The sequence below is a fragment of the Schistocerca cancellata genome, chromosome 1 (assembly GCF_023864275.1).
Source record: "Schistocerca cancellata isolate TAMUIC-IGC-003103 chromosome 1, iqSchCanc2.1, whole genome shotgun sequence".
NCBI classification, from domain to species: Eukaryota; Metazoa; Arthropoda; class Insecta; order Orthoptera; family Acrididae; genus Schistocerca; species Schistocerca cancellata.
In genome coordinates this window covers 243,414,709-243,431,457 of record NC_064626.1, presented here as the reverse complement: position 1 = coordinate 243,431,457, position 16,749 = coordinate 243,414,709, and the positions used below count along the sequence as shown (strand labels likewise).

General features: G+C 40.2%; 1 protein-coding gene across 2 annotated transcripts in view; it reads right to left on the bottom strand.

The window, feature by feature from the left end:
• The window catches only part of LOC126170109 (zinc finger protein 236-like), a 224,136-nt gene that overhangs the window by 96,133 nt on the left and 111,254 nt on the right, over positions 1-16,749 (bottom strand). For both annotated transcript variants that reach the window (XM_049920698.1, XM_049920697.1), the window contains exon 16: positions 14,181-14,349. In XM_049920698.1, coding sequence (XP_049776655.1) covers positions 14,181-14,349 — 169 coding nt within the window. The remainder of the gene's footprint in view (positions 1-14,180; positions 14,350-16,749) is intronic.

Sequence of the window (16,749 nt, the reverse complement as noted above, 5' to 3'; positions counted from 1 at the left end):
TTTCCTGGAGGGCAATGCAGAAAGCAGGTGTAAAGCTTAACAGTTGCCGCCAGGTAGTGGAACAAACCACAACAATTCCACTGGAGGATGATGATATTGTGAGGCTGTGAAGGCCTGAAGCATGCAAGGAGGCAGGTTATGCCTCCGGGTCACCTGCTGCCACCAACTAAGTGTTTGTATCCATTCCTATTGTGGATGAGGCGTAAGTGAGATCCAAAGTCATCATGGGATGCAGAGATCTCCACCTCTTCTGCAGGTGCAGAACTGGTAGGGAGTGGTGGTGTTGGGGCCACCGGAGGGTCCTTTTTCTTAGGAGACTTCTTTTGTTTGCTGGGAGGACTTCTATGAAGTAGCTTCAGGCACGGAGGAAGACTGTCAAGCTCTTCGTCCAGCAGCTTTTGGCTCCTTTAGTCACTGGCGATTGACCACTGTGGCATTAGGGCATTAGTGGATATCTTGGGAGAGAGGGTCCCAAGGGACCCCTTCTGCAAGAGAGGAGCCGGAGGAGGCTGTTTCTTCTCTGGCTGGGAGGGAGGGGACCGATGTCCCCTGCGTTTGAGGGGGGGGCCTTGCTCCCGAAATAGGTACTATGGGAGCAATGGAAGGAGATTTTCCCCCTGCCACCAAGACGGCAGATGTATTCTGGAGGCCCGGAGGGTCCACTGTTTGTGGCACAGAGTGTGGTATGACTGGTACTTGTGATGACAATGGTAATGTAGCTGCAGTGTATGTGGACGTCAACCGAACAGGGTGTAATCGTTCAAATTTATGTTTAGCCTTTTGGTAATTCAAGCGGTTCAGGGTCTTGTACTCCATGATTTTCTGCTCCTTTTCAAGTATAGTGCAGTCTGGTGAACAGGGGAGCACTGCTCTCCACAGTTGATACAAGTGGGAGGAGGCGCACAGGGAGTATCTGGATGCAGTGGACGACCGCAATCTCGACATGTGGCGTTGGAAGACATGTGCCTGAATTTCCAGCACTTAAAGCACCACATATGGGGAGGGACATATGGTTTAACTTCACAGCGGTACACCATTTTGACCTTTTCAGGCAATGAATACCCTTAAAGGCCAAGATGAAGGCACTGGTAGCAAACCTGTTATCTTTGGGTTCCCTGTAAATGCGTCAGATGAAATGCACACCACGCCATTCTAGACTGGTGCAGAGCTTGTCGTCAGAGGAAGTCGCGTTGGAAAATAATCCCCTGGACCATGTTGAGGCTTTTATGGGGAGTGACGGAAACAGGAATATCCCACAGCCGGTCACAAGCAAGCAACACCCGGGATTGGGCTGGGGATGCTGTCTGAATCAAGACTGCACCGCTTCTCATCTTGTAACAGCACTGTCACGTCCCCAAACTTATCCTCAAAATGTTCAACAAAAAATTGAAGCTTCATAGGTAGAACGAAGTCCCCGTCCATTCTTCTACAGACTAAATACCGAGGCAAATATGGCTCTCTTCTTTCTGTAGCCCTACGTTACTCCCACGGTGTAGCGAGGGAGGGAAATTATTTAGGGTCATAACTGTCAGCATTGTACTCCATCTTGTCCTTCTTAAAGACTGCTGGTGCCATACGGTCACCAGCAAGAGATGACTTAGTCCGCTCCACTGCAGGTCATCCACCCTGATGCCATCCACTTCGATCAGGGGCTCTGATGATGGCCGTTGCAGGGAGTCCTGAGACCCCACGAAGATAGGCATCTACTCCTTGGCATACGTGGGGAGTTTACAGCTCAGGCATCAGCAGTGCGATCCTTGTGTTGTCCGAGGGCTACCACCAAATGGGTACATGACAGCCCCACCACAACAGACTGGCTACCGTGCTGGATATTGGGAGCAGAGAAAGCTAAAACTGTCACGGGAGCGAAAGAGGACAAGAGACAATGGAAGAAGAGGACAAGAGACAATGGAAGAAGAGGACATACCCTGAAAAAGTGACCTCACCCAAATAGTTAAATTTCATGGTGGAGATGCAAAGCCATGACAAAGAGGTGCATGAGATCGAATCTAAGGGCACTATGGAAAACTCATGCACCACATAAGGCGTCCATCCCCATATGGCCTGCACTTCTGCAGAATTTGTAAAGTGGCAGGTCAAACCATAAAATGGGACCTGAACGTATAGGGCTGAAAAGCATGAGACTTCTTTTAGTCGTCTCTTACGACAGGCAGGGATACCTCAGGCCTATTCTAACCCCTGAACTCGCAGGGGGATTTGACAACTGCTTATGGCCAAATGGCTGCACTGATCTGGACATTTAAATACGCCATTTGATGCAGAATTTAATGTTATTTCATTTTGGTAAGGGTAAAATTTTCAGTAGGATGTACAATTTCTGAGTAATAGGCAAAAACCTGAAACAGTGCCAAAATTTCTTGGTTTTTTGGCCATTAAATTGTCCCGAGTGTTTTCCACCAGGGAACTAGGAGACAGGTAGGGGAAGGAGGCCAGTGTTCACTCTGTCCGCTTGCCAGGGGGTTTTATTCGAGATGTGGAGGAGTTCTGATGGCAGCAAATTAGCCTAATGGGTGCACCCAGCTACAAATCGTGGCTCATTTTGGCACAAATGATGCCTCTCGTCTTGGTTTAGAGGTCATCCTCAGTTCCTACAGGGAGCTGGATGATTTGTTGTAGACAGATAGCCTCGCTTGGGAGGAAGAAGTAGAGCTATCTTTAGTAGCATCGTTCCCAGAACTGAATGCAGTCTTTAGGTTTCGAGTCAAGTGGAAGTCTTGAAGCAGAGGCTCGAACAATTTTATGATGGTCTTGATTGCGGATTTCTTGTCCTCCACTATCAAGTGGAGAAATGTAGCTTGTGTTTCTTGTTGTTGATATGCTGCCTGAAAAACAGACATCTGTGCCACAAAACCACTGATTCGACAATGCAGAGATTCTTGTCTGGAACATAATTATTGCTCATGGCTATTGAAATGGTCCAAAACTGACCTAATTGTGTAGAGCCAGTCATTGGATTAAATGAGTTGTCCGAGAAGCGTACATATCTCAATAAAAGCTGAAATCTGCTTCTACTTTTAACAGATTCCCAGAACATGACATTGTAAAAAGGACTTCTACTCCAGCAATGTCCATCAATGGAATACAAGGTCCCATGTGCAGCAACAGCCCCAGAAATACTTTCATTCCCATAACATTTGTATCCCTCCATCTCGAGAGCCTGGTTGATCTTCTCCTCCCACATTTTCTGCTACCTGGCTCACATACAGATTTGTTTGTTCATGTAATGACACTAGGAACTCTTCAGAAGAAGGAGAAGGAGGAGGAGGAGGAGGAGGAGGAGAAGAAAACATATCAGCAAGTGCATTGATACCAACATTTGGTAAGTCGAATTTCAATCCTCACTGAACACAAATACTGGTGGATCTTGAGGAATATCATTCCAGTTGTCACTGTTATTCATAGCGGACCAACCAGCTCATCATCTTCATTGCTTTCACTGTTGTTTACATGTAAATCCTCACTTGGATGATCACATGAAGATGGTGTGTAGAAACTTCCACTATTCGAGAATTCATACATAAACTCATCCCATTCCGATTCAATCATGTTAGTGGCTGTTCTAGTGCTACTTCACACAGTTTGCTCTTATTAATAGCCATTTCATGAGGAAAACTGAACACAGATAATGATAAATATCAGTAAACCATCTACAACGAAGATTGAACAACTATTGACCCATTTACAACAAAGACATGGAATGAATTATCGAACGTGCTTCAAAATATGCAAGCTGGTGACAGTCTTGTCAACAAGTTATCTCTTAGTTGGTGTCCGAGCTGATGTTTCTGCTCTGTATGCCAACTACGACATAACTCGCAGGCTCCATTGTACCGTTGAGAATTTTTTTCAGTTTCGATGATACGGATGGACTACAAATGAGATGACAAATCGACCTGTATGAACCGCTTAACTTCACTTCTCGAACTAGTTTACTCATTTTAGGCAAGGCAGTGAATGTGTTAACTGCAGGAGCATCCACGGGAAGGTGTCTGAACTAGTTTTGCAACAGTAACAAAGCTCACTTAGTACTACGGGCATAAACCTGGCTGAAACCAAATGTCAACAGTAATGAAATTCTAAGTTCTGATTGAAATATATATTGCAAAGATTGGTTGAATGTTGGTGGTGGAGGTGTGTTTGCAGTTATAAAAAATATGATAATATCTAGCGAGATTAGTACATATTCCAAGTGCAAAATATTTGGGTGAAGAAAAGTTTTAAAGATGGTTCGAATACAATTATTGGATGCTGTTATAGACCTCCTGCCTTATGAACAATAGCAGTAGAGCATTTGAAAGGAAACCTGGAGAATATTTTGCATAACTTTCCTGGTCACGGCTTAGTTTTAGGTGGAGACTATAGCTCACCAGCAACAGACTGGGAGATGCAAGTGATGAGAACTGCTAGTAGTGGCAGGGAACTGAGTGAAATTGTTTTAAGGTCTTTATCTGAAAAATACTTCGAACAATTAATTCGAGAACCAACTCGTGAGGATAACATCTTTGAACAGTTTGTGCCAAGCACCAAGTTTTCGACAGTGTTAGTGTAGAACAGGGAATCAGTCAGTCATATGATGGTTACAGCATCAATGAACATGGCTATAAACTGGAGTGCAAAGAAAGGTAGGAAGATCTATCTGTTTAGCAAGAGCAATATAAGACAATTTCAAATTATGTGACATGTCAACCTGAACATTTCACCCTAGCATTGACAACAGACAAAGTTCAAGGGCATTGTACAATACACTTTAGGAAAGTATGTGTGAAGCAAAATTGTAAAAAATGGAAAAGACCCTCTGAGGTTTGACAACCATATTAGAAAGATGCTACGGAATCAGAAAGAGCTTCACAGCAAATTTAAATATAGCTAAGTCTCACAGGAAAACAAAAAATATACAAAGCCAAAATAAGGGCAATTCCATCTACTGACATGACAGAAAATCCTAAGAAGTTTTCATCTTATGTTAAATCAGTAAATGGATCGAAGCCACCTACACAGACACATTATGACCATAACGGTGTTTAAACAGAGGATGACAAAGAAAATACTGAAATTCTAATTTTTTTCCGAAACTGTTTCACAGAGGAAGATTGCACTGTTCCTCCACCTTGGACAGACTAAAAAATGACAAATATCAAAATAAAGTGACAACAGGACAAAAAAAGCCACTGAAATCACTTAACAGAGGAAAGGCCACTGGCCACTTCTACACAGAGAATGAGAAAGAACCTGCTTCTCTTCTAGCAGCAGAGTACCGTAAGCTTCTAGAGGCGTGATGTGTGCCTAGTAATCGGTAAAAAGCACAGGTCATTCCCATTTTAAAGAAGTGTTGTCAAACAGACGTACAAAACTGTAGGCCTTTATCTCTGATGTTGGTCTATTGTAGAATTTTGGAAGATGTTTTATGCTTGCATATTATGACATTTCTAGACAGTGAATATGTGAAACCCAGCTCATTCCATTCATCCACAAGATCCAGAAAGCAACAGACACAGGCACCCAGATACACCATGTTCCTTAACTTCCAGAAGGAGTTCTCATACAGTACCACACTGCCATCTAATGAACAAAATCAAGCATACAGACCATCAGACCAACTGTGTGATTTGATTGAAGAGTTTCTAGCAAACAGAACAGAGCTTGTCATTCAGAACATAGAGAAGTTTTTGATGTGAAAGTATCTTTGGGCAAACCCCAAGGTAATGTTACAGGACATACTTGTCACCATATATGTAAATGACCATGTAGATATTGTCAAAAGTTCTGAGAGACTTTCTGTAGATGCTGCTGTTGTGTACACAGAAGTTGAACTGCTAAGAAACTGTAGCAAAATGCATGAAGAGGATTGACACTTGGTTCAGGAAAGGGCAGTTGACCCTCAACATAAACAAATCTAACATATTCAAACACATATTCAGAAGTACCCCTTATTGTGCGGCAACAGGATTGCAGGACAATCACTGGAAGCAGTTATTTCTACAAAATATATGGGAGTAAGTGTACAGAGCAAAATGAAGGCAGATGACAGATAGAGACACATTGGAAGAATCCTCAGGAAAGGTAGGCCACCAGCAAAGGAAGTGGATTACAAACACTTGTTCGACCAATACTTGAATATTGTTCATCGTAGTGGGTTACACACCAGATAGAACTGATAGAGAAAACCTCAAGAAGAGCAGTATGTTCAAATAACTTATGGGAATATAGCTGTGTGACATTGACAAGCACCAATATTTCAACAGGAGCACAGCCTACCATTTTAATTTCCAAGGCAAAACTACAGCAAGTAAGCAATGTGCAAGTGAATTTAATATCTCAGTTTTCACAGAAACTGTAAAAACACACACACACACACACACACACACACACACACACACACACACACACACACACACACACACAGTACACATAAAACAAAAATGGCTGATGTTAGAAGTTATCGATAGTGAAATAAATAATGGATGAGGTAGCATAAACCCTGTCCCTCTGTTTTTTGATAAATGAGAGAGCAGGATTCCATGCAGAATTTAAACAAAAACTACCATCTTTATTTATAAGGTTACTTGCTAATTTAATTTCAATAGTTTCTTTAATAGCACTATCCCAATAGCTGGAAGTGCATGCTAAACTCTCCGCGTTGTTATATTCCATAGTACGACCAGTGCCAAGACTATGTTCTGCAATGATGGATTTACTCGGCACTTTTAAGCATGCGTGCCACTTCTGCTCACATTACATTGGTCCTCAACAGTCCTGACAGTCCGACCAACATATGACATAACACAATTGCACAGAATATGGTAGATACTTGCCAGGTCCCCAACCCTAGATGGTGCTCGATAAACACACTTCACATCAATACCGTTCTAAATGCTCCTCTGCCAGTGCGCAGTTGGTCAACAGCGCAACACACGTCTAATCTCCCTTTCACTATAACCACTCTGACAAAGTGACTTCTAGGTGGGCTAACTCAGTCAAAAAAAACTCTCAGTGTCTGAGATGACAGAAGTCCTTTGAATGAAAGTACGAAGTACCCCTTCACGTTGAGATGGGTGGTGACAGCTGTCAGCCTGCAGATAGAAGTCAGTGAGAATAGGCTTCCTATAAACAGCATGTCCCTACACACCATCGACCTTCCTCCTAACAACACATAAAGGAAGGGAAGTCAGCCACCTTTTCCATCTCCATTGCGAAACAAATTTCTGGGTGGATTGAATTCAGGTGTTCTGAAAAGGTGTTCAAATACTGACTGCCATGAGATCAAACAACAGAAGTATCATCTACTTATGTGAGAAAACATGCAGGTTTCAAAGACGCCAACTCCAGGAAGGTTCCTTGAAATTTCCCATGAACAAATTGGAAAAAGGCTTCCCATCGCAATCCCATCCGTCTGCTTGTATTAGAGGTCATTGAATAAAACTTAAGTGGAAGTCAATCCATATTGAAATAGGTTCATGAATTCAGCACCAAACCATAAATAAAAATGGTGGTTTTTACTTAATTCTGCATGTAATCCTGCTCTCACACCTGAAAAAAGAAAAACCCGAGGGGGGAGAGACAGATTTCATGCTGCCTCATTCTCCAATTATTAATTTCACTATCGATAACTTCTGACATCGGTCATCTTTGGTTTGTGATGGCACTAGTGTTTACAGTGTGTTTGTGTTTGTTTGTGTGTGTGTGTGTGTGTGTGTGTGTGGGCGCGCGCCATCTTTACATAGTTTCTGTGAAAATCAAGGTATTAACTTCGCTTGCACAGCCCTTACTTGCTGTAGTTTTGCCTTGAAAATGGTAGGGTGTGCTCTGCTGAAGTATCGACAGTTGTCGAGAATGTCACCGGGTGCATTCCCATTAGTTATTTGAACACTGTATACACCGGTAGAAACTAAGGTCTCCCAAGAGCAATTATGTTTCATTACAGATTCATTTAGTAAGCAAGAAAGCGTCATGGTGATGCTCAACCAACTCCAGTAACAAGATGCTGCAAGAGAGGCGCCTGCATTGCAGTGCGGTCTACTGTTAAAGTTACAAGAACGTGCATTGCTTAACAGGTCAGCCGACATACTGAGTCCTCTTATATATATATCGTAAAAGAGCCATGACGATAAAATTAGAGAGATCGAGACTACATGGAGGCTTACCAGTAATCATTCTTCCCACGAACCATGTGTGACTGGAAAAGGAAAGTGGGGTAGTGACAGTGTCACACAAAGTACCTTTCACCACACAGCATAAGGTGGCTTGCAGATTATAAATGTAGATATAGATGTAATGACTGCTGCAACAAATGTGAATGCCAATACCAGACATATGAGGCCTGTCTAAAAAGTATCTAACATTTGGCTAGAAAAAATATTTCGAATACCTGACGGGGTTGGGACCTTAATTCCCTTCAAAGTAAGACCCTTGCACTTGCACACACTTAGCCCAAAGATCCTTCCACAGGTGGAAACAGCTCTGGAAGTCTTCTTTTGGAATGGCGTTCAGCTCCGCCATCGTGTTCCGCATTATCTCTTCTCCACTCGCAAAACAGGATCCTTTCAGTGGTGTTTTCAATTTTGGAAACAACCAGAAGTCGCAAGGAGCCATGTCTGGAGAGTAGGGAGGTTGGCGAATGGCTGTAATTCCAAGTTTGGCTACAAAATTTTGGATCAAGTGCGATGAATGTGTGGGGTACATTGTCATGATGCAGTTGCCAATTTTTCGCCATTCACATCTTGTCTTTTGCGCCAAACCGTGTCACGAAGAACAGCTTGATAGTACTTCTTTGTCATTGTTTGTCCTTCCGGTGCATATTTGTGATGCAAAATTCCACGGACATCAAAGAAGACAGACAGCATCACCTTGATTTTGCTTCACAACTGTCATACTTTCTTCGGCCTTGGAGACTCGGGATGCTTCCATTGCAATGATTGTCTTTTTGTTCCTGGGTCATACCCGTACACCCTGACTCATCCCCAGTTATCATGGTATTCAGAAATCCAGGATCCGGTCACGTGCAACGTCAAAACTAAGGTCTTTTTGTTTCAGTGACAACAACTTGGGCACAATTTCGCACCCACTCAGTGCATGTTCAAATCACCATAGAAATTTGCATTTGCAGAATCTTTACTCACTCCAACCTCTTGGGCAATCTCCCGCATGGTCAAATGACAATCTGCCATCACCAAATTTTGCACCCTCTCAACAAAAGCTGCACCCCGCTGCAATCCGAGCAGTTTGGGGCCTGCCAGAACGCTGGTCACTCTCCACTGATGCGTGGCCATTTTTGAATCGGTTGAACCACTCCTTAATTTGCGTAACACCCATCGCATCTTCTCCAAACACCAGCTGAATCTTATGAATTATTTTGCTTTGAGAATTACAAAGCTTTTAACAAAATTTGAGGCAGTACCTGTGTTCAACACAATCAGTCATCTTGAGGGAATCGGTAATCTGACAAACACATGTAACACTTCACTCCGTGAATGAGAGGCAGCGACTGATGCGCTGGAAGGTGGGGGACAAAATTTACGCATGCGCATAAAGGTCTCTTCTGCTACTGTGTACAGTGGCGCTGCACTACTGTCTATTTTGCGCAGGAAAAATCAAAGGTCGGATACTTTTTAGACAGACCTCGTACTGCCTATTGGCTTCTGACTAAGGATCTTTGGCTGGTATTTATTTAATGATTTTTCAGGAATTTTGTCAGCACAAGTGGCTGGTATTCTTAAATTTTTACCCTCCTGGCTGGTGGCAGACTGCAATGGAGGGTGAACTTCAACAATGCCAGCCACTAGTAACGGAGAAACATCAAAACAGTATTTAAACACTGATGATCTGGACTTCCATGAAAGTAATTAAGGTTTATGGCACCTTTGAAAAATATTATTATTATTTTTTTCACTGCATTATTTATGTGTTGCAAGCACGACACAAAAATTGCCGAGGTATTCCATATATGAGAACACACTGCACCACAGATGAGTACAGAACAGTCTTGTTTACTGCTAGGATGTCTCTGCCTATGCATGCCATGAGGGACAGTATCCTGGCACACATCCAGTATGAAGGTTCCAGTACGCTATCTCAGTGAAGGGCTCTAGTTCCAGCAGAACTACACGCTGGTTCACACAAGTGAAATCATGTAGCAATAGTTTTCACAACAGGCTGATGTCAACCACATCGACTGGCCTGTTTGAGTGTTGGACTTCAATTCCATTGAAAATTTGTGGGCCAAAATGAAGCGTCACATTAGCTTACAACTGGCCGACACCAACCTCCAGACCTATTGTTGGATAAATGGTAGAGTCTTGCAGACAATGAGACATATTTCCAGAGGCTTAGTGCCTCCATGCCTCATGGGATGAGGCGGGTGATTGATGCCAGTCGTGGATGGACCTCACACACTAGCCTCATCCCAGTGTGAAACTTTCCTCGTTTCACATCACTCTACTTTACATTAGAACATATGGTACAACTGTAAGTTTGTTAATTTGAAATCTACAGGAAAGCATAGTGATTTATATTTTATTTTTTAAATTCATGTCTCTTAACATTTAATACATGCAAATTTTCTTAAATTTATGTCACCAAACACTTAATACATGTAAATTTGACGAAAATCTGTTACTGTCCTTCAAAGCAGTCACCAGCATTGTGTAGAACCAATAGCCGGCGATGTGGAAGGCATAGTATACCGTTAGCAGAGCCTGTTCTGTTGATGGTGTGAATGGAGTGGTCTACTGCCTGTTGAATCTCTGGAACAGTTCCAAAGCGAATGCCATGAAGTGGAATCAAATCAAAGTCACAAGAACTTAAGTCCAGGGTGTATAGTATAGCACTTCTCCATCCCATCGACCGAACAGGGCAGTCACAGCTTGCGCTGTATGTGCCTGCACATTGTTGTGCGAAATGATGGGTGGGTTGCGCAGAAAGTGTGTGTGTTTCTTTCGCAAAGCTGGTCGTAGGTGATGATCCAAAAACTAACAGTAATACTGTGCACTGACGATCTGCTGTGGCGGAACATAATGCATTAGGATAACACTATCACAGTTGTACACGAGAATCACCATAACTTTAGACTGCTCCATTCGCACCATCAACGGAACAGGCTCTGCTAATGGTATACTACGCCTTCCACATCACTGGCAATGGGTTCTACACAACGCTAGTGACTACTTTGTAGGACAGTAACAGGTGCAAACATGTAACTCTTTTGTATCAGTTGTGAATAAATAGTTGCCACTATTTAAATTCCAGCCCTCATATGAGACAAAGATAACACTTAATATTGATCAATTTTAGAACAGCTAACCCGTAAAATAATAATATTCTCTATCTTACTGCCTCTCCAACATTATTTGGGTTTATTGCACAAAGGAAGTGCTGCCAGGGCATGCACAAGCTCCTTTTCAAGTTAACATGCTTAAAAAAGTCTAAGGATAACACTCCATGCACTGTGTCCATTTGTCCATGTTAAGTCTTCAGAGAAACGACCACTGCAGAATATGCATTCAGTGTCTTCTTCATGTCGCACATCTGAAGCATGGTCCTCGTTTACATTTGTATCAGACTGTGAATGAAGTAACTTCATGTATCCTGCGTTTCTCTCTTTTTCAAGAGCAAAACTTTCTCTTCTGCCTGCTTTGATTCCGCTGCAGGTTTAATCTATCTGAATTGTTTCAGACATTCCCTGTACGAAAATAATGTTAGCTAAACAGATTCAGATGTGGCTTGCCGATTTGGTAGTTAGCTGGATGACATTTGGACTTGCATTTATTCTGTTATTTGCATCTTGTATGTCAAACTCCTTGTGTACTGCAAAGTCATTGGGACTTAGTATATGCCTGTCACATGGAAAGAATCCTGTTCATCAGAAGCCTTTTGTAACATTTTCCATTGTTATTGCTCTGAAGCAGACCACTCCAAATAACCTCATAATCAAAAATGAGGTTACCACTTGACCTTGGTTATTTTTATTCCTTGGGGATAATGAAATCCACACAAGAGGCTGTATTTTATATGAGGAATGGTGTGATAAAAAGATGATGCTGGTAAGGTTTTTTCCTTACTTTGTCTATCACACACATGTGATATGATGCCCATCAAGTATTAGCACAACAGGATCATTACCAGATGAATTCAAAAACTACACATAATTGCCAAACCACTTAGTAACAATCCGAGTCTGAACCCAGCTGCTATGGTGGCAAGATGAAGTCACCCTAATATGCCTAATACGAGATAGCATCTTTTGTTGTGTATAGGGATAACCATAGTCTAGCATATTAGGAATAAGTCCTCTTATGCTAGAAACCTAGCCTCGTACTTACACTGTTTGGTTTGAAGGACAATTCATCATGGTGAATGAAACAGTACTTTGTGAGGAATACAATCAAATGAACATTGTCGCAAAAGCTACTCGACTTCAGATATTAAAGCACTACAGGCACAGACTCAAAAAAATTTGAAATTCAACGTTTTTAAAATTATGTATTCTTGACAACATCCAACTCCACAATGGTCTTCTTGTCACTGCTCTATCCCTCAGTTACTGTGAGTGCTAAGTTCTGATACCTCCCAGCGAAGCTCAGCACTTACTTCACTCAGGATCTAGCTCTCTTACTTTAGCAAACTCTCCTGTAGTAGACACATTCCCTTATACTCAATATAATTTTCAGTAATGATAATATCTTTTTGGTAAACTGAAACAATTTCAAATCATAACTAAATAATAATTTTCTCAAATTAAATTCTCATTGCATTAAGGTAAAGATTAGAACATTCTGTCATCTGTAGTTTCACGTCTACAGACCGCCAACATCACTGTGTTCTCCTTTCCTTACAAATTGCAGAGAAATGAACCACACTTTACATTGGAAAACCATATTCTACACTTGTCCAGGAAACTGGTAGGTTGTGCAGTTTCATAGCTGCTAATCTCTTTTGGCTCATTATACACATCAAACTGGGTTTTAATATGTATAGAGTGACAGAATTTAAATGTTTTATTCAGAACCATTATAACTTACTTTTCCCAGCATATTTGTAAATTCACTTGAAGACAAAATCTTATGAGCTCACTGTTAAAAATTTCTCTCTTACTCAGTTTCATCTTAATGATTGTAGTTGCTACTTCTGTAAGTAGTTTTATGCATACAGACAAAACGTTCTATATGGGAACTTAATTTGGACCTGATTGTTTTCGACACAGAGTGATAGTGAATTTTATTGTTCCCGAATGAAAGCACAAAAAGATTGCTGTTGAGCTTGGTGCTCACATTTGAGTGTGTAATTTCACAAAAAATCTATCATTCAAGTATGTCATTTCATTTGTGGCAAAGATTTGAATAACTACTTGTTTAGTTATTCTCTACTATGTTTGAAATATGAGCTCGTGAAAGATAATATTTTGCTAGAACCCTGATCTAAAATCACTTCCATCTGAACATAATACTCTCTCACTCTTTCTAAAACAAATGCTTTTTAAATTACTCTGATTAGTTTTATTCCACATCTGGGGGTTTTTGAAACTTTTTTTTAAACCTCTACTATGATAGTTCTTTCAAAAGACTAAAAATGGTATGCACTAGTGTTGTACTGAACAAGAACTGAGAAGTTCGACCATTGCCACCTTACCACAATGGGGACATACAAAAATAGTGGCCAGATGGTGCAACGGGTCTCTGGTTCACTGAGTAGTATCACATGAAGTATCTTGAGGTACTGATACTAAAATAACAGCATTTAGGATCTATTGCCAGAAAACAATTCAGATATTTGATTAAATCTGGTACTTTTTACCACGAGGTGTGTTCAACGCAAAGCACCCACTTCCTGTAGAACCTAATAGTTGTCTAGATGTCTATCAGTAAGATGTTGCTCTGCAAGTGGATAACATTCATCAAGAGTGATATTTAGTATTCACTGTCCAGTTCATTTTATCTCCAATGCAAGTAACAACTGTGTCTGTTATATACCTTCCCTGTCTAACCTAACTGGAAGCAGAATTGTTAGAATACTTTTCTCCCCATGAATCAGATTTATCTATGTGCCACAGATATCCACTACTGTTGAAACTGCTTTATAGGACAAAACTACACAAAAAATAGTAAAAGTCTAAACATAACACACAAAACTAATGTGATTGTGGTATAAGCTGATTAACTCATGCTTACTTATCACAGATGTCACATTTGAAGGCCTTCTCGCCAGTATGCTTATGATTATGCCTCTTCAACTGATTTGATTTCCGAAAACTGGCATTGCAGTAGTCACACTTGAATGGACGTTCACGGTTATCTACTGGAAACAACTCACTGTTCCGAGGCGTTTGTTGGTCAAAACCTGCAAATTATAAGAGGTATGTTGTAAATCTTGGTACTGTTGATAAATCATTAGCCAAACATGTAAGAAACCAAAACAAATTACAAAAAATTTCAAATTAGCAGTCTTCCTGATTCTCTGTATGTTAAGTGACCTTAAGTAAAACTGAAGAAACACTTGCACATATTGCAGTGTTCAACACATGTTCAGTTTTAGTAGCATTACTCAAAAGTATATTCAGTAATAGCTATATCTTTAGCACACTGGCTTTCAATGCTTTATTCCAGGCATCATTAGTAGAGAACACACGAGACGCATTTTTCAGAATTATTTATATTCTTTGAAGAATGTTTTTCAATTGTATATTTTTTTATAGTCACAGATGTTACATACACTTCGCCTCAAATGGTTGGAAATTTCGCTGTGTTTCCTTTTTTTGTTTTTCTTTCCCATAAATGTTTACAAACATAAGAGCTATGTATTTCATTTAAATGTTTTGTGGACATTGTCAATGTCACACATCCTTAAAACATAAAGAACATAAACAAAGATTATTCTACAATAAGGCTTCTGTCAATCATTACTTTTTGATGACTGTTCAAAATGATCTGAGATCTTTTGAATTAACCTCCTTTTAGCATTAACCTGCAACTATGTTTTAAAAACACCCACCATGTTTCATTTTGATGTCTGCAATGAGTGCTTTAGTGCTGCAATGAAATGTTGATTATATTTGTATAGCAGTCGATATAGCATATTTAACATGTTTCTTGTCTTCTGGTGCTTTTTACTTTTGGGGAAAAGAAACTTACTGTGACAACATTTGGTAACAACTTAGTAAATGGTAGACAAAAACACATTAATCATGAGTGAAATATATATGAATCAAACAACAGAAAATCCAGGACAGAATAATTACAATATTATTGTCTTATATTGGAATCAAATTACCTACAGGGTAAAAATATTGATAATTTCAGTACTGAATTTACTGATTGATATTATGAAACAACTGAGTTCTAAGATCATTGGTTAAATGTGAACAGTCCGGCACACTACTCGTAAATATTTTTCTCTAAGCAGCATTGCTACATGCCATGTGACACATCACAAACCTAAATATAGTTTCAATGTACTGCATGGCTTTCGCATCCTGGTTGGGTGCCAACCACAACATGAGGCAGGTTCTGAGAGCTTCTGACAATGACACTCTTTTGTGTGGTGTGGAGTCATATTGTTGAATCATACAGCAGTGTACAAATTTTCTGAAACCAATCTACATATGAAGCTGTTTTTTTTTTTTTTTTTTTTAAAGCTGTTTGTTGGATTATTTTCCTCAACTTGAATGAATAACTGCTTGTAACGGAACAATGTTACAGTTACACTTATGTAGTGTGCTGTCAATATTTTCTTTGTGATTTTATTAATGATTATTTGAATATGCAGAAGGGGATAAAGATGTTGCAGAAAGGTTGAAAAAATATGTTGTGATTAGCAATCAAACATTTATTTCCTGTCACTTCATTAAATAACTAAATGAAACATTTCTGTAAAGTCTGAGGACCTCCTGATGGAATAATAATGTGTTGGAAAGAGTGGTATTCAGTAGTGAAATAGGAAAGCCATTAGGCCAGTAAGCTGGCGAGTTTTTCCCTGGCATATTTCCATGTCTGGAAATGCCTTTTACACACGAGAAGTGCACAGAGCCACACACAAATGACAGTGTCAATATAGGGGTCGACAGGTGGCCTTGTCATGTTTCATTGCTGGAACACATTTATTTGGAACAAGGAGAACAGAAGACAGACTGAAATGAGAAGTAACCATCAAGCAGTGATTACGCGTAGCCATGTAATGGTGCACCTTCAGGTTTTGAATATTTTGTTTAAATGTTGAATATTTTGTGGTAACATTGGTGCAATTTAGGGTTGACGGGGTTAATTAGTTATTTCATAGTAATAAGTTGTCTTTGGTAAATTGTAGTAGTGGATGAAAGATATTTCCGGACAAAAATAAGATGGTGCAAGAATTACATCATAACACATCAAGAATGGTTTCCAAAATGCAGACATAATGGCACATTTGGTCTATCGAATTATTGAGAGATATGAATAAACCATAAACAATTAGGCACCAAATTCTTAACTGCACTGCTTCAGGCAAGCAAAGCTACCAAAGTTGTATTTTGTGATTAAGTTTTCAATGGAAAACCAAACTAGTGTTGAAAATAACTGTGGTGAAAGTGTTTTTTGAGTTAATACTGTAACAGTTTAATTTTAAAGTGTAAAGTTTTTATTTTAAGTACCTTTCATTTACTTTGCTTAAATCCTATCTTAAAAACAATGATTATTAAGCATAGAAGTAACTGCATTTGATATAATGTTTAGTGTCGTATATATGTGCAAGAATGTGGACACACAC